This window comes from Acanthochromis polyacanthus, chromosome 8 (assembly GCF_021347895.1).
Source record: "Acanthochromis polyacanthus isolate Apoly-LR-REF ecotype Palm Island chromosome 8, KAUST_Apoly_ChrSc, whole genome shotgun sequence".
In the NCBI taxonomy this organism is placed as follows: Eukaryota; Metazoa; Chordata; class Actinopteri; family Pomacentridae; genus Acanthochromis; species Acanthochromis polyacanthus.
The window spans coordinates 4901848-4920861 of NC_067120.1; the positions used below are offsets into that span (position 1 = coordinate 4901848).

At 41.3% G+C, this 19014-nt stretch overlaps 1 protein-coding gene across 20 annotated transcripts in view; it reads right to left on the reverse strand.

Annotated features, from left to right (window-relative positions):
- The window catches only part of ces2b (carboxylesterase 2b), a 150099-nt gene that overhangs the window by 86361 nt on the left and 44724 nt on the right, over positions 1-19014 (reverse strand). For all 20 annotated transcript variants that reach the window (XM_051951994.1, XM_051951985.1, XM_051951977.1 and 17 more), the window contains exons 37-38: positions 9623-9772; positions 395-467 (exon numbers count right to left, since the gene is read on the reverse strand). In XM_051951994.1, the coding sequence (XP_051807954.1) occupies positions 395-467; positions 9623-9772 (223 nt within the window). The remainder of the gene's footprint in view (positions 1-394; positions 468-9622; positions 9773-19014) is intronic.

Consider the following 19014-nt stretch of genomic DNA (forward strand, 5'->3'; position numbering starts at 1 on the left):
GAGAATGTTATGGACAAGATTTCATTAGCTACAAGAAGTGACCAAATGAAGGCGATTTAGGCTGATTTAACAGTGATTGTGTTAACTTTTTTTTTAAATGATGAAACAGAGGAAAGAGATGTGATTGTTTTACAGTTCACTGTGCTCCCGATTCTCATGTTGTTGGGTCTTCTCTGGGAGGGTCTGAGTCATAAAAACAAATCGATCCTTCTTCAGGGCTCGACCAACCACCTGCTCCTTCAAACCAATTCCCAGATACTCCTCTTCTGCTCCATACTTTGGCCAGTGGGCAAGACCATCCCCATTAGGAGACCTGCACACACACAGCAAAAGTTACAAACCAGTTTGTGTATTTCCATGTATACTATAACTTATAATGAGCACTAATTCCTACCCTGTGCGAGCAAAGTTGCCCCAGTAGCTCATCATGGTTCTGCTCAACTGTTCCTCCTCTTTGGTGCATGGTTCTAAAGTAATGATAGTCTGGTAAAACATTTTGCACTCCAGAAAACACAGACAGCCAAAGTATCAGGTGGTCTGATGCACTGACCAATTGTTTTCACATGGGCGCTTGTGAAGCACCATCCCAACACTGCAAAGATTTCATCTGTATGATCAGTTCCAACAAAGCTAGGCCTTTTATTCTGCAGGAATGAGGAAGGATGCTGGTACTCATACAGGTATACAGCAGCACCTGCATCTATTAGTAGACAAATAGGTGTGATAGTTAATTTTAAATACTACTTCCAAGACAGATTTTCAGAACCTTGCATAAAAATTACCTCTGTGAGCATTCGCAACTTGAATGGCTGGAATGTTAAATATAACATCTCCAATCATCTCAGTAAACCCTTCTCTGTTTTTCACACGGTCTTCACCAGTTCCCAAATACTCCATCATCAGATCTCTCTTGACTGCATCTTTGGCCTTGAAAAAAAATGAGCAACACATGTGTCAAAGAAGCTTAAAAATGTTGAGTCATATTATAACATCAGGCTGTGTCTGTCTTACATCAGGGTAGAAGATGGGCATCACATTCACAACCTGCTCACGATCTAATCCTTTTATCCAGTTTGGCAGAGCAAACGCCTGAAGGAAGACAGAACAGCTCTTCACACTGAACACAAGCAAAATGATGCCAAATTTCAAACATCAGAAAATCACAGAGTCCTTGATTCATCCAAATTTCTGTCAAAATGTAACACTTACATTAGGGAGAATAAATCCCCCTTCATCATCATTAACACCAGTCATGAATGGTACAGTGAGGAATTCATGTTTACGAAGCAGCTCATCTGCAGGTTTCCTCAGGAAGTGTCCATCAACAATTGCATGAAACAAAAATCTTCGATTCTTCTGAGAAAAAAATGTGTAAAACATGAGCGTGAAACAGTTACATTAAAAAGGAGAATTCTTGCAGAAGACATGAGGCACACATTCAACTCATCTTGTTTCAGTTGTCTTTATCAGTTTTCCACACAGTGTCTCACCTCCCCAAAAGCCACAATAGCATCAATATCAAGGTTTCTCATGCAATCTGCAAACTTCTCTGTGCTTTCCATGCTACAGCCAGATGCATTGGCAACCATCTGAGGACAGATGTGAGGGATCGTGATCAGCAATTCAGTACAAAAAACATGTTATGACATTGTCAATATTGAAGGATTAACAACATGCACAGAGCGTACTAACTTGTGCTGCCTGAAGAGGATTATTTGTCACAAGTAAATCCATTGCAGCTGTGCCACTCTCAGCAATGGCACGGTGGAACAGGCCATCAGACAACGGTGAGAGGAGCTGTTAGAACAAATAGGATTAGGTTTGCAATATCAAGTGTACAATCTGCAAAAAAGTAACAAAGGCATGCATTTAAAACATTTTATCTGCAGATCGATTCTTACCAGGAGAGATACACTCACTCCTCCAGCTGACTCCCCAAATGTAGTAACTAAATCTGGGTCTCCTCCAAAGATGTGAATGTGCTGCTGGACCCACCTCAGAGCTTCTATCTGATCCAGCAGCCCAAAGTTCCCTGATACATGTTCATCTCCAGTGCTGGATAGAATATGAAGTTGAAGTCCACTAGATCATGTTTACATCAGTTGGTAAAACTAACCTCTGAATGTTTGTTCCTATGTTGGCACAAATCACATTCAAAGTAGTGGAGCATAACCACAGTCTATACTAACTGTACTTTGGTACTTGAGTCTGTTTACCTGAGAAAGCCCAGGAGTCCCAAACGATACTGGATCAGAACCACAACCACATCCTGGTAAGCAGCCAGAGCAGAGCCATCATACGTTGAAGCTGAACCGATATTGAATCCCCCACCATGGATCCAGACCATGACCTGGTCAAAGAATGAAAGGAAGACATCTTTTGTTTGAAGCAAAGAGGACATTTTTACTTCATTCCTACCACAAAAGTTTCAATCACGGCTTTAAACTAAACAAAGACTTGAATTATAAAACTGTTGGTGACATAAACAGAACATCAGTCTGAGTTTAGAGGTAAGCCCATTACAATCTGTGTTTAAATATAGACATACATATTCCTATTGTCATTGTGAACTCTTCAGAATCATTTAAACCAACTGCTGCAGAAACATTGTCAAAACTTTCCCAAAGATGAATCTCAGTAACTTAACAGCATCACTTAAAACCTGCAGCAAAGAGTTCTTACTGGAAGCTTGGCATCTTGAGCTCTGTTTGCAGGAGTGTAAATGTTGAGGTAAAGACAGTCTTCTGAAATGTCTGGGACATCTGCAATCTCGACACCCATCTTGTCAGCAAGATCCAGAGTAACCTTTATATTTTGAATGCACCTGAAAAAGAGACATTTTTATCAACAAATATTGGACATAATTCCTCCAAATGTGGCATTCAAACACTGCAGCACATGTGTCTTACATGGGTGGCTGCTTGGTGGCGTCTCTCACTCCTTTCCATCCCTCTACAGGCTGAGGTGGAGCCAGTCTCAGGGAAGGACCTATGGGTGACTTGGCAAATGGGACACCCAGGAAGGCATGGACTCCGGTCTCTTTGCCCTTTACACTCACATACTCACCTCTCAGGCTCCCGAGCTTTGTGTGGACTTCAGGTGCTGTCAGGATATTATAACTCAGTCAGAATCACAAATAAACACATCCCAATTCAGTTATTCAATGTTGCAGTGAGAGATACCCATAGCTCCTAAGTGACAACCGCAATTCTTCCAAATATCCATTCTTTAGTTTTAACTTGTATCTTATGTTTATATGAAAGTTTCCAGTTGACTGCAGCCATATATGTGACAATATGCTGAATTTTAAAAGATATCAAAAGCCATCAAGTTTGGAACCCACTGGTCTAACCATTAACAATGTGTTGTTTTTAAAATGTTTCTTACTTTGTCTGTCGTGTGAAATCTTATTCTTAAAAGTCTCCTAACTAAATCCCTCAAATAAAAGTCATGGAATAGAAAGTACAAAACATCCCTTTAAAAATGGAGTGCAGTAAAAGTATAAAAGCAGAAGAAAATAGAAAAATTTCAGTAAAGTTTCTTTGCAATTACATACTGTACATGAGTAAGTTGCTGCGGTTGTGGATCACATGATTCAGAGGTCACACAGTAATGAAGTATATCATAGTGTTACCAAAAATCAGCACTGTATGAGAAAAGAGGGCCAAGATGGTGCCACGGACGGCTGCCACGGTGCTTTGGTGCGCTCTGTTTTGTCTTGATTTGTTTGATAGTTTTGTCTTTTGCCATGAAAACAGGAGGTCTTTCACCAGAGATGAACTCCTGAACATCAGGGCTACAACCCCAATGGATCTAATTTCCACATTCATGGCATCTTCTGTGGATTTATGGGTCATTCTGGTCAAAGGTGCGCTCACCATTGCCAACACTATTTGCAGGAAACGCAGGAGAGGAAAATGAGCCGGGGCGCTTGTGCGCTGCCGGGAAATTTTCTCTCCAACGTCCGCTCTCTGGGCAATAAAATGGACGAACTTCAACTACGGTTTGGAAAAAATCGAGACCTCTCATCCTCATCTCCCCTCTGCTTCACGGAGACATGGCTGTGTGGAAATATACCGGACTCTGTGCTGCAGCTGGTGGGGTTCCAACTTCTCAGAGCGGACCGGCAAGCGGATCTCTCCGGCAAGAAGAAAGCCGGAGGTATCTGCTTTTACATTAACTGTATTTGAAGTAACGATGTGACTGTGATCCAGAAACACTGTTCAGCCGACCTGGAATCCCTCATTATTAACTGCAAACCATTGTACTCGCCCCGTAAGTTTGCTTCATTTATTCTGGTCGGCGTTTACATCCCACCAGCTGGCAGCGCACAGGAGGCGCAGCGCTGTCGCCGACGAGATACAGTGTGTGGAGCGAAAATACCTGGACTCTCTGATTATTGTCCTTGGTGACTTTAATCGGTGAAATCTCACACATGAACTCCCCAGATATAAACAGTTCATTAAATGCCCCACCAGGGAGGAGAATACTCTGGATCACTGTTACACCACCGTTAAAGACGCCTTTCATGCCGTGCCCCGCGCTCCGCTGGGAGAGTCTGACCACGTCATGATCCATCTGATTCCTGCTTACAGGCAGAGGTTAAAACTCTGCAAACCTGTGGTAAGGACATCAAAACAGTGGACCAGTGACGCTGTGATGAAGCTACAGGCATGCTTGGACTCTACTGACTGGGATGTTTTCAGGACTTCCACCAACAGTCTGGATGAATACACAGACGTGGTGATGTCATACATCAGCTTCTGTGAGGACAGCTGTGTACCATCACGCACTAGGGAGTTACAACAACGACAAACCCTGGTTCACCGCAAAACTCAGGACACTCAGGCTGGAGAAGGAAAGGGCATTCAGAAGTGGGGACAGAGACAGCTTCAGGGCAGCTAAGTGTGAGTTTGGCAAAGCAGTGAGAGCTGCTAAACGGCAGTACGCAGAGGCACTCCAACAACAGTTCTCTGCTCACGACACCGCTTCTGTCTGGAAAGGCTTGCAAAAAGTAACCAGTTACAAGCCATTGTCTCCCCATTCTACCAACGACCTGCGCCAGGCAAACCAGTTAAACGAGTTCTACTGTCGCTTTGAAAGGCAATGGCTAGCTGACGACCCCATCCCCCCACCTCACACCTCCAGCCCACCTCTTCACACCGGCCCCATATTCCTCACCCCAGCACGGGCTCAGAGCCCCCCACAGTCTAACACTCCAGACCCCCCCAGCCCAGAGACCCAGCTCACTATACAGGAGAGAGACGTTAATAGGCTATTCAAGAGGTAGAAGCCACGCAAAGACTCTGTCTCCCCCTCCACCTTGAAACACTGTGCTGATCAACTGTCTCCAGTCTTCACTGACATCTGTAGTGAATCACTGGGGACATGCCACATTCCAGCCTGTTTCAAGACCTCCACCATCATGCCTGTTCCGAAGAAGCCAAGACCCACTGGACTTAATGATTACAGACCTTTCGCTCTGACCTCTGTGGTGATGAAGTCTTTTGAGCGCCTTGTGCTTCCTCACCTAAAAGCCATCACAGACCCTCTTCTGGACCCCTGCAGTTCGCCTACAGAGCCAACAGGTCTGTAGATGATGCCGTCAACCTGGCTCTCCACTTCATTCTGCAGCACCTGGACTCAGTAGGAACCTACGCCAGGATCCTGTTTGTGGATTTCAGTTCTGCCTTTAATACAGTCATCCCTGCCCTGCTCCAGGACAAGCTCCTCCAGTTGAGTGTGCCTGCCTCCACCTGCAGATGGATCACAGACTTTCTGTCTGACAGGAAGCAGCATGTGAAGCTGGGGAAGCAAGTCTCCGAGACCAGGACCATCAGCACTGGCTCCCCCCAAGGCTGTGTTCTTTCCCCACTGCTGTTCTCCCTGTACACCAACAGCTGCACCTCCAGGCACCAGTCCGTCAAACTCCTGAAGTTTTCAGATGATACCACCCTCATTGGACTCATCTCTGATGGGGATGAGTCTGCTTACAGACTGGAGGTAGTCAACTTGGTGACCTGGTGCAGCAGGAACAACCTGGAGCTCAACGCCCTGAAGACAGTGGAGATGGTGGTGGACTTCAGGAGGAACACAGCCCCCCCTGCTCCCATCAAGCTCTCTTGACTCCACAGTGCTCACCTTGGAGTCTTTCCGCTTTTTGGGATCCATCATCACCCAGGACCTGAAGTGGGAGATGAACATCAACTCCATAATCAAGAAAGCACAGCAGAGGATGTCCTTCCTGAGGCAGCTGAAGAAGTTCAACCTGCCAAAGACTATGATGGTGCACTTCTACACACATGGCCATCATAGAGTCCATCCTCTCCTCCTCTATCACCATATGGTACCCTGCAGCCACCGCTTGGGACAAGAGCAAGAGTTTTATACTATTCTGTCTATTTTATCTTGATTGTTGTGTGTTCTTTTTGCAATGTTATTGGGAATGAGAGACGCAAGCATTTCACTGCCAGTAATTGCTTCATGTAATTTCTAGTATGTGACAATAAAACTCTTGAATCTTGAATCTTGAGCAGGCTGCAGCGCATCATCCACTCTGCTGAGAAGGTGATCAGTTGTAACCTGACATCTCTCCAGGATCTGTACACCTCTAGGACTTTAAGGCTTGCAACCAAGATCTTGGCCGACCCCTCTCACCCTGGACACAAACTTTTTGAACCCCTCCCCTCAGGCAGGAGGCTGCGGTCCATTAGGACTAAAAACTCTCGCCACAAGAACAGCTTCTGCCCCTCTGCTGCATCGCTGTTGAACACAACCCGTGACCCACCCCTACCCCACACTCTACCTGACACCAACTCCCACTGTAAACCTACTGCAAATCGGCTCTGTTGACTACATTAATTACTGCTGTGTAGTAACTGTGTATACCTTGTATATTTTTCTATTTTAGCATATATTTCTTACATCTCTTTTACTTACTATTGCATTGTACTTGCACCAAGAGCACCAGAGAAAATTCCTTGTAAGTGTCCACTTGGCAGTAAAACGAATTCTGATTCTGATTATGAAAAGCAACATTTTAACTGCCCTGTTATCTCTCGGTTCACAAGTTGATTTCTAGCTTCAGACAAAAGTCCACCAGAATAAACCCTTTCCATGCTAAAGGATCTGTCCGTGGAGCAAACAAGGTGTCCTTGATGAATGAGAACCTTCACAGACGTGTCCCATACATGTATCAAGAGGCTCAGTATAGGATGGGATGAAATGGAAGATGAACCAAAACTCAACAAGAACAGACTGAAGATCTGAATGAACACTGAGCAACCAGGACTGAACAGGAAGTTGGTCAGGACCATATTTTTGGAAGATTTGCACAAAGTTGGTCCCCAAACTGCTCTCCGAAGACCAAAAGACTTGCTGTGTGGAGATGTGACAGGATGTTTTGGAGCTGCTAGAGGGTAACCCAGTGTTTCTGGACAAAATCATCTTTTCGGATGAGACATGGGTATTCCAGTATGACTCTCAGATCAAATGGCAGAGGCTCCAGTGTTCCCCCGACCAAAAAAAGGCAGCATGTCCATATGAACTGTTTCTGTGATATTTTTGGATGAATATTGATTCTGAAATGTGGAAAAAATTCTTCACACAACTCAAAGTACTGCTGCTTGTGTGTGTCTATCTGTTAATGTGAAGGTGCAGTACACACTTGTAACGTGTTGAAAATTATACGGAAAGTTTATTATTTCCGACCTATGATTCATAAACAGTGCAGTCACATCTAGATCTAAGGTTTTGAGTGTTGTCTCTGGTGTCTGTGTGTAAAGAAACAAGTTGATCATTACTTACCCTGCAGCTCTGCAGCAACGCAGGAAAATAAAACGGGGATCAGAAAGCAGAAAGTTTGCTTTGCACACAGCATTATGGATGTCTAGGTGTGGACTTCAAAGATGGAGCGTACAGTATAAAAAACGTTGCCTCTTTAAAGCCTTGCCCTCTTGTAACTTTGACCGAGATAAAGCTGCAGGTAAGACGTGAAACATACAGACGTGACTGTGCAGCTTTTACTCCACAGCAACAGCTGATCAAAAAAGGCAATTTCCTGCCCCCTATCTACCACGTTGTTCACTTATTCGCAGATCAGGAGCAAACAGTAGGTCATTGGTCAACACTTCAGATCCTGTGACAACACCTCTGTTTCTGATAGGCTCGAGAGAGATGTTATTGAAATGGTTTAAGCACCTTAACAAACCTGAAATCACTACTACTAATTCTGCACTGCATAGTCTGTCATTCTGAGGGACACCCAGGAGGTTAGAAATCCCTCCCCTTTGTCCTGCAAACCCAATTATCTGTAAACCATTTCAATTAAAACAAAGAGAGAACAACTGAGTTAAAGAATGCACTTCCTGACATGATACTTTTATTTGTATCACATTAGAGTCCTAAAATTAAAAAAAAAAAAAAAAACCTTAAAGACAATCCGAAATTCCAACATGGTATACACACTCATGAAAAAACTGACCTGTATCCTGTTTATATTGTCTTTATGTTTTGGAGATTTCCTTTAAAAATACCCTCCATCTATCCATCCACCTTACTATCATCATCTCTCTTTTCAGTTTAAGTGCTCTTCACAATAAAAGAAACCTGAGAAGAACCTTTTTGTCACATCTCTTTATTTCAACAACACTGGTGTCCCAAAAGTCTGGACACAGAGGAAATATCATACACTATAATTTTAAGATCAAGAATAAATATGGCTATTACATTAAATATGTATTTGATGAATTATCAAATATATATTAAATTCAATAGATTAAAGTTAATTATATATTGAATAAAATGTTGTCAAAATTAAATGTATTTTTGCCTTTGTGCTCAGATTTTAGGGCCACCCTGCAGTTTGTATCACAGTGTAGTACATCACAGATGGTCTTTTTATTATTGTTGTCCTTTTACATTGTCATTGTAGTACACAATGCAGAAAAAAACTTTTCTGAAATTTTCATTTAATATCATCAAAATATGTTCACCTCTTCTAGATTTTAACTCCCCATGACTGTCATCACACCTTTTCAGCTTCATTGTCAAATGAAAATTTTTAAATGAATTTTATAGAGAATGCTATGGACAAGATTTCATTAGCTACAAGAAGTGAAAAAAATATAGGCTGATTTAACAGTGATTGTGTTAACTTTTTTTTTAAATGATGCAATAGAGGAAAGAGATGTGATTGTTTTACAGTTCACTGTGCTCCTGATTCTCAGCATGTTGTTGGATCTTCTCTGGGAGGGTCTGAGTCATAAAAACAAAACGATCCTTCTTCAGGGCTCGATCAACCACCTGCTCCTTCAAACCAATTCCCAGATACTCCTCTTCTGCTCCATACTTTGGCCAGTGGGCAAGACCATCCCCATTAGGAGACCTGCACACACACAGCAAAAGTTACAAACCAGTTTGTGTTTCTCCATGTATACTACAACTTATAATGAGCACTAATTCCTACCCTGTGCGAGCAAAGTTGCCCCAGTAGCTCATCATGGTTCTGCTCAACTGTTCCTCCTCTTTGGTGCATGGTTCTAAAGTAATGATAGTCTGGTGAAACATTTTGCACTCCAGAAAACACAGACAGGCAAGGTAACTGGTGGTTTGTTGCACTTACCAATTGTTTTCACATGGGCGCTTGTGAAGCACCATCCCAACACTGCAAAGATTTCATCTGTATGATCAGTTCCAACAAAGCTAGGTCTTTTATTCTGCAGGAATGAGGAAGGATGCTGGTACTCATACAGGTATACAGCAGCACCTGCATCTATTAGCAGACAAATAGGTGTGTAGTTAATTTTAAATACTACTTCCAAGACAGATTTTCAGAACCTTGCATAAAAATTACCTCTGTGAGCATTCGCAACTTTAATGGCTGGAATGTTAAATATGACATCTCCAGTCATCTCAGCAAACCCTTCTCTGTTTTTCACACGGTCTTCACCATTTCCCAAATACTCCTTCATCATCAGATCTCTCTTGACTGCATCTTTGGCCTTGAAAAAAAATGAGCAACACATGTGTCAAAGAAGCTTAAAAATGGTGATTCGTATTATAACATCAGGCTGTGTCTGTCTTACATCAGGGTAGAAGATGGGCATCACATTCACAACCTGCTCACGATCTAATCCTTCTATCCAGTTTGGCGGAACAAACGTCTGAAGGAAGACAGAACAGCTCTTAACATTTAACATATGCACACAAGCAAAATGATCCCAAATTTCAAACATCAGAAAATCACAGAGTCCTTGATTCATTCAAATTTCTGTCAAAATGTAACACTTACATTAGGGAGAATAAATCCCCCTTCATCATCATTAACACCAGTCATGAATGGTACAGTGAGGAATTCATGTTTACGAAGCAGCTCATCTGCAGGTTTCCTCAGGAAGTGTCCATCAACAATTGCATGAAACAAATATCCTTGATTCTTCTGAGAAAAAAATGTTTAAAACTTGAGCGTGAAACAGCCACATTAAAAAGAGAATTCTTGCAGAAGACATGAGGCTCACATTCAACTCATCTTGTTTCAGTACTCTATCAGTTTTGCACACAGTGTCTCACCTCCCCAAAAGCCACAATAGCATCAATATCAAGGTTTCTCATGCAATCCGCAAACTTCTCTGTGCTTTCCATGCTACAGCCAGATGCATTAGCAACCATCTGAGGACAGATGTGAGGGATCGTGATCAGCAATTCAGTGCAACAAACATGTTATGACATTGTCAATATTGAAGGATTAACAACATGCACAAAGCGTACTCACTTGTGCTGCCTGAAGAGGATTATTTGACACAAGTAAATCCATTGCAGCTGTACCACTCTCAGCAATGGCACGGTGGAACAGGCCATCAGACAATGGTGAGAGGAGCTGTTAGAACAGACAGAATTAAGTTTGCAATGTCAAGTGCACAATCTGCAAAAAAGAAAAAAAGCATGCATTTAAAATATTTTATCTGCAGATCGATCCTTACCAGGAGAGATACACTCACTCCTCCAGCTGACTCCCCAAATATGGTAACTAAATCTGGGTCTCCTCCAAAGTTGTGAATGTGCTGCTGGACCCACCTCAGAGCTTCTATCTGATCCAGCAGCCCAAAGTTTCCTGATACATGTTCATCTCCAGTGCTGGATAGAATATGAAGTTAAAGTCCACGAGATCATGTTTACACCAGCTGGTAAAAGGCTTATTCCATCCCAAAACACCAAATATTCAGGAAGGTGGCTGCAGCACCATCTTCAATTTTACTGTGGGTGCTGGTGGTGGGAGATCATGATAAAAAAAAAAAAAAGGTTTGTGTGCAAAATTACAGGCATCTACACCCAGTAGTTTTTGAGTTATGGCATTTTTAAAAATGATAATAATTCAGGCCAAAATGCCCTCCTCCCAACCCTCGCCTGGAATTTTTAGGTTTTAAAATGCTTATTTCTCTGCTTCTGGGTATCTCAGAGACTTGAATTTTTTGTCCAAGCTCCCTACATGTTGGTGATGTCCTAGAAAAAACACACACACTCAGGAGAAGACTCTACAGAGCAGGGGGGCTTGCCCAAAATGTATAAATTATTTGTAAAAAGCATTCGCGAGTAGGGTTAAGGGTGTTAAAAATACCGGAAATCTTACAGATTAATGTCTTAGCACCATGTAGTATTGCTCTTGACCAGACTGGCTTATAACTTATATACACACGTGGACAAAATTGTTGGTACCCCTCAGTTAAAGAAGGAAAAACCCACAATTCTCACTGAAATCACTTGAAACTCACAAAAGTAACAATAAATAAAAATTTATTGAAAATTAAATAATCAAAAACAGCCATTACTTTTGAATTGTTGATTAACATAATTATTTAAAAAAACAAACTAATGAAACAGGCCTGGACAAAAATGATGGTACCTCTATAAAAGATTGAAAACTATTTGACCAGAGTGACATGATTAACTCAGGTGTGTCATTTAATTGACATCACAGGTGTTTCCAAACTCATAATCAGTCAGTCTGCCTATTTAAAGGGAGACAAGTAGTCACCCTGCTGTTTGGTGAAAAGGTGTGTACCACACTGAACATGGACAACAGAAAGCGAAGGAGAGAATTGTCCCAGGACATCCGAAAAAAAATGATAGACAAACATCTTAAAGGTAAAGGCTATAAGACCATCTCTAAACAGCTTGAAGTTCCTGTGACAACAGTGGCTCATATTATTCAGAAGTTCAAGACCCACGGGACAGTAGCCAACCTCCCTGGACGTGGCCGCAAGAGGAAAATTGATGACAAATTGAAGAGACGGATCGTTGGAATTGTATCCAAAGAGCCCAGAGCAACCTCCAAAGAAATTAAAGGTGAACTCCAAGGCCAAGGTACATCAGTGTCAGATCGCACCATTCGTCGTTGTTTGAGCCAAAGTGGACTTCATGGGAGACGACCAAGGAGGACACCACTGCTGAAAAAAACTCATAAAAAAGCAAGACTGGAATTTGCAAAAATGCATGTTGACAAGCCACAAAGCTTCTGGGAGAATGTCCTTTGGACAGATGAGACCAAACTGGAGCTTTTCGGTAAGGCACATCAACTCTATGTTCATAGACTCAAAAACCAAGCATACGAAGAAAAGAACACTGTCCCTACGGTGAAACATGGAGGAGGCTCAGTAATGTTTTGGGGCTGCTTTGCTGCATCTGGCACAGGGTGTCTTGAAAGTGTGCAAGGTACGATGAAATCTGAAGACTATCAAGGCATTCTGGAGAGAAATGTGCTGCCTAGTGTCAGAAAGCTTGGTCTCAGTCGCAGGTCATGGGTCTTCCAACAGGACAACGATCCAAAACACACAGCCAAAAACAGCCAAGAATGGCTGAGAGAAAAGCGTTGGACTATTCTAAAGTGGCCTTCTATGAGCCCAGATCTGAATCCCATTGAACATATGTGGAAGGAGCTGAAACATGCCATTTGGAGAAGACACCGTACTACACCCATCAAACCTGAGACAACTGGAGCTGTTTGCTCATGAGGAGTGGGCCAAAATACCTGTTGACAGCTGCAGAACGCTCATTGACAAATACAGAAATCGTTTAATTGCAGTGATTGCCTCAAAAGGTTGTGCAACAAAATATTAAGTTATGGGTACCATCATTTTTGTCCAGCCCTATTTCATTAGTTTGTTTTTTTAAATAATTATGTTAATCAACAATTCAAAAGTGATGGCTGATTTTGATTATTTAATTTTCAATAAATTTTTATTTATTGTTACTTTTGTGAGTTTCAAGTGATTTCAGTGAGAATTGTGGGTTTTTCCTTCTTTAACTGAGGGGTACCAACAATTTTGTCCACGTGTGTAGGGGGAGCCCTCTTGGCACATTATTTAGAGATATGGACTGCTGAACATTGCCCCCCATGAAAAGTGCCTAATTTTCAAGGACCCTGAAGTCACTGTAGCACAGGTGGTAGAGATCTGCAAATTTGCATAGAAATTCGTCTATCCTCTGACTATAGCCATGCAAAGTCCCAACGTCTAGCCATCACTGCATCATGCTCAATTTTTTATTTTTTAATATTCTTTTTATTGCCAATTGTACATTGGATAGAAAACATGTCTCTTACAAAGCAATCATAGTTTTTTTATATGTTTTGTAATATCCAAAAATAAAATACAATGCAAAAAAGAAAAAACAAACAACAAAAAAACAAAACAAAACACAGCAGCAACATCAAACATAAATAGATTGGATATGACAGAATGGCGGATTTCTACACAGCTTGGGTTCTGTGGCAAAACAACAAGAAAACAGTGTGAGCCTGAGTTGGAATTTATAGAACAATGATGGTAGCATAAACTAAACAGAAGCTATACGTCTGACAACAGATGAAATCAATACCGTATGACAGGGAAAAGGACCTTTTTACAACCAGCGTCATGACATAGTTATCCTGAGAAGACATTCATATTGTAACATTGACCTCACTCGATTCCTTCAGGTACTTTAATACAGGCTCCCATACTTTATCAAAGATTGCCCGTCTGCCTGCATTTTTATATCTGAATTTCTCCATGCACAGGGTTTCGCTGAGCTCCCTCAGCCACATTTCAATTGAAGGTACTTTGTCTGATTTCCAGTATCTTAAAATAAGTCTTTTAGCCAAAATGGCACCGAAACATAAAGACTGTTGTAAAGACTTTCTACTGTTAGAATAGTAAGTTGAATCACCCGCTGATCCCAAAATGGCCACCAGGGGGCAGGGTTCACACAACCTTTTAAATGCCTTTGAGTAAAAACCGAATATTGAAGACCAGAATGAGTGGAGACTGGGGCACGTCCAGAGCTGATGAGTGAGTGTTCCATCCTGATTCTTGCATTTGTCACACAATGCTGATACATTAGGATACATCTTGTTAACTTTTATCTTTGAGTAGTGTAATCTATGTATTATTTTAAACTGAATTAATTTATGCCTAACATTGATTGAGCATCGATGAATATTTGAAAGACATGTGTCCCAGTATTCTGTGGAAAGAGGCACTCCCAGTTCAGATTCCCATTCCAACCGTTGCTTTTCTGTGCTCGTTTCTATCTGGTTGGAAAGTATCTGGTAAAGACTTGATACTGCTCCTTTTTTACCTGGCGTGATTTGAATTATTCCTTCAAGTGCGTGGTGTCGTGGGATGTCTGATAACGTTGATACATGGGAATTTATAAAATTTCTGATCTGCAGATAGCGGAAGAAATGCGAGGCTGGCAGATTATACTTAGCTTTCAGTTGCTCAAAAGACATCAGATGCCCCCTCTGATATAAATCGCCCAAGGACCCCATTCCCTTCTCCCTCCATCGAGCAAACACTGGGTCTCCAGCAGAGGGCTTGAAAGCATGATTGTTACAAATTGGTGTATCACTGTACATATTTGGGGCCTTCAAATGTAATTTAATCTGATTTCAAATTTTTACCGAGTTGTGTATCGTAAAGTTACCTTTGTACAGTGATTTGCTAATTTTGATGGGGCTGTTCAATAGGGCTAGGAGAGAAGTCCCATCACATGCTGCTTTCTCTAAAGAAAGCCAGGCGGGGGATGGACTGGTTGTATCCTCAGTAAGGTTCGAGTTCCTCCAAAAAGCCAGAATATTTAGATGTGCTGCCCAATAGAAACATTTGAAGTTTGGTAGGCCGAAGCCTCCCTCCTGTTTTAATTTACAGAGATGTTTTTTGTTTATACATGCTCCTTTGTTTTGCCAGAGAAAAGGAGTCACTATTGAGTCCAGCCTCCTGAAGTATACTTGTGGAATAAAGGATGGTATTGATTGGAAAATATATAGGAAACGTGGGAGAACTACCATTTTAATAGCATTAATTCTCCCTACCAGTGATAGTGGGAGGGTCTTCCAGAAATCAATGTTCTGCTTCAGTTGTTTCATCTTTAAATTCCAATTTTCCTCGAGTAGCAGGCCAGGTTTCCTGGTGACAGACACCCCTAGGTACGTGAACCTGTCCGTGGAGATTTTAAAGGGAACAGAATTCAGCGTGGTACTGTTATGATTTAGATGTATTGGCATTAATTCACTTTTTTCCCAGTTAATTTGAAAGCCTGAAAGGGAGCCAAAATGATCAAATACCTCCATAATTGATGAGATTGACTCTTTTGGGTTAGACACATACAATAATATGTCATCCGCGTAAAGCGACATGTGGTGTTTTTGCCCTTTAATAGAGACAGGTGATATCCTGGGGTGCTGACGTATTTATCATGCTCAATTTTACCCCAAAACTAGGCCATTACTGGCCTATTCCTTATGATAATATCTTTAATTCATCCTGTGTTCTTTAAAAAGTTGATTGCAGGTATTTTAAACATAATTATACTTGCCTATGTAGTGACATCGGGCTTGAAAGAGTTTTGTTCTTCAAGATAAGGTATGTCCAGGAAATTTTCGAGCTGAAATGATTTGTTCTGTAATTTCTTCAATGAAAGTAGGTATGTATATTCTACTAAATTCAGAAGTTCAGTGGGCACAATTCAGCCCTTACAAGTTATCTAAAAAATGTGGAAGTTATTTTTCCAACTTCAGTTGTACACACCAGCATAAATATGCATACTATATATGCATAACAGGTAACGTTCAGATTTATGACTACCAAAAATGGCATAGTTTGAGGGTAAAGTTGAGCATGATGCAGTGATGGCTAGACGTTGGGACTTTGCATGGCTATAGTAAGAAGACAGATGAGTTTCTGTGCAAATTTGCAGATCTCTACCACCTGTGCTACAGTGACTTCAGGGTCCTTGAAAATTAGGCACTTTTCATGGGGGGCAATGTTCAGCAGTCCATATCTCTAAATAATGTGCCTAGAGGGCTCCCCCTATATAAGTTATAAGCCAGTCTGGTCAAGAGCAATACTAAATGGTGCTAAGACATTAATCTGTAAGATTTCCGGTATTTTTAACACCCTTAACCCTACTCGCTAGTGGTTTTTACAAATAATTTATGCATTTTGGGCAAGCCCCCCTGCTCTGTAGAGTCTTCTCCTGAGTGTGTGTGTTTTTTCTAGGACATCACCAACATGTAGGGAGCTTGGAGAAAAATTTTCAAGTCTCTGAGATACCCAGAAGCAGAGAAATAAGCATTTTAAAACCTAAAAATTCCAGGCGAGGATTGGGAGGAGGGCATTTTGGCCTGAATTATTATCATTTTTAAAAATGCCATAACTCAAAAACTACTGGGTGTAGATGCCTGTAATTTTGCACATAAAGTTTTTTTATTATTATTATTATTATTATGATCTCCCACCACTATCTTCCAAAGCCAAATTGAAAATGGTGCTGCAACCCCATCTGTGAATTCAGACGGAATTGGTCAAAAGTAACCTAATTCTGAATGTTTGTTCCTATGTTGGCACAAATCACATTCAAAGTAGTAGAGCATAACCACAGTCTATACTAACTGTACTTAGGTACTTGAGTCTGTTTACCTGAGAAAGCCCAGAAGTCCCAAACGATACTGGATCAGAACCACAACCACATCCTGGTAAGCAGCCAGAGCAGAGCCATCATACATTGAAGCTGAACCTATACTGAATCCCCCACCATGGATCCAGACCATGACCTGGCCAAAGAATGAAAGGAATACATCTTTTGTTTGAAGCAAAGAGGACATTTTTACTTCATTCCTACCACAAAAGTTTCAATCACGGCTTTAAACTAAACAAAGACTTGAATTATAAAACTGTTGGTGACATAAACAGAACATCAGTCTGAGTTTAGAGGTAAGCCCATTACAATCTGGTCTAAATATACACATTAATATTCCTATTTCTATTGTGAACTCTTCAGAATCATTAAAACCAACTGCTCGAGAAACATTGTCAAAATTTTCCCAAAGATGAATCTCAGTAACTTAACAGCATCACTTAAAACCTGCAACTCAGAGTTCTTACTGGAAGCTTGGCATCTTGAGCTCTATTTGCAGGAGTGTAAATGTTGAGGTAAAGACAGTCTTCTGAAATGTCTGGGACATCTGCAATCTTGGCACCCATCTTGTCAGCAAGAGCCAGAGTAACCTTTATATTTTGAATGCACCTGAAAAAGAGACATTTTTATCAACAAATATTGGACATAATTCCTCCAAGTGTGGCATCCAAACACTGCAGCACATGTGTCTTACATGGGTGGCTGCTTGGTGGCGTCTCTCACTCCTTTCCATCCCTCTACAGGCTGAGGTGGAGCCAGTCTCAGGGAAGGACCTATGGGTGGCTTGGCAAATGGGACACCCAGGAAGGCAAGGACTCCGGTCTCTTTGCCCTTTACACTCACATACTCACCTCTCAGACTCCCGATTTTTGTGTGGACTTCAGGTGCTGTCAGGATATTACAACTCAGTCAGAATCACAAATAAACACATCCCAATTCAGTTATTCAATGTTGCAGTGAGAGATACCTGTAGCTCCTAAGTGACAACCGTAATTCTTCCAAATATTCATTCTTTAGTTTTAACTTGTATCTTAAGTTTATATGAAAGTTTCCAATTCACTGCAGCCATATATGTGACAATATGCTGAATTTTAAAAGATATCAAACACCATCAAGGTTGGAACCCGCTGGTTTAACCTTTAACAATGTGTTGTGTTTAAAATGCTTCTTACTTTGTCTATTGTGTGAAATCTTATTCTTAAAAATATACTAACTAAATTTGTCAAATAAAAGTCATGGAATAGAAAATAGAAAACATTCCTCTAAAAATGTAATGCAGTAAAAGTGTAAAAGCAGAAGAAAATAGAAAAACTCAAGTAAAGTGCCTTTGCAATTAGATACTGTACATGAGTAAGTTGTTGGGGTTGTGGATCACATGATTCAGAGGTCACACAGTAATGAAGTTCATCATAGTGTTACCAAAATATCAGCACTGTTTGAAAAAAGCAACATTTTAACTGCCCTGTTATCTCTCTGTTCACATGTTGATTTCTAGCTTCAAACAAAAGTCCACCAGAATAAACCCTTTCCATGCTGAAGGATGTGTCCATGGGGCAAACAAGGTGTCCTGGATGAATGAGAACCTTCACAGACGTGTCCCATGCATGTGTCAAGAGGTTCAGAATAGGACGGCATGAAATGGAAGATGAACCAAAACTCAACAAGAACAGACTGAAGATCTGAATGAACACTGAGTAACCAGGACTGAACAGGAAGTTGGTCACGACCATATTTTTTGGAAGATTTGCGCAAAGTTGGTCCCCAAACTGCTCTCCGAAGACCAAAAGACTTGCCGTGTGGAGATGTGACAGGACATTTTGAAGCAACTAGAGGGCAACCCAGTGTTTCTAGACAACATCTTCATTTCGGATGAGACGCGGATCTTCCAGTACAACTCTGAGATCAAATGGCAGAGGCTCCAGTGTTCCCCCGACCAGCATGTCCATAAGAACTGTTTGTGGGATGTTTTTGAATTAATATTGATTCTGAAATGTGGAAAAATTCTTCACACAAGTCAAAGTACTGCTGCTTGTGTGTGCCTATATGTTAATGTGAAGGTGC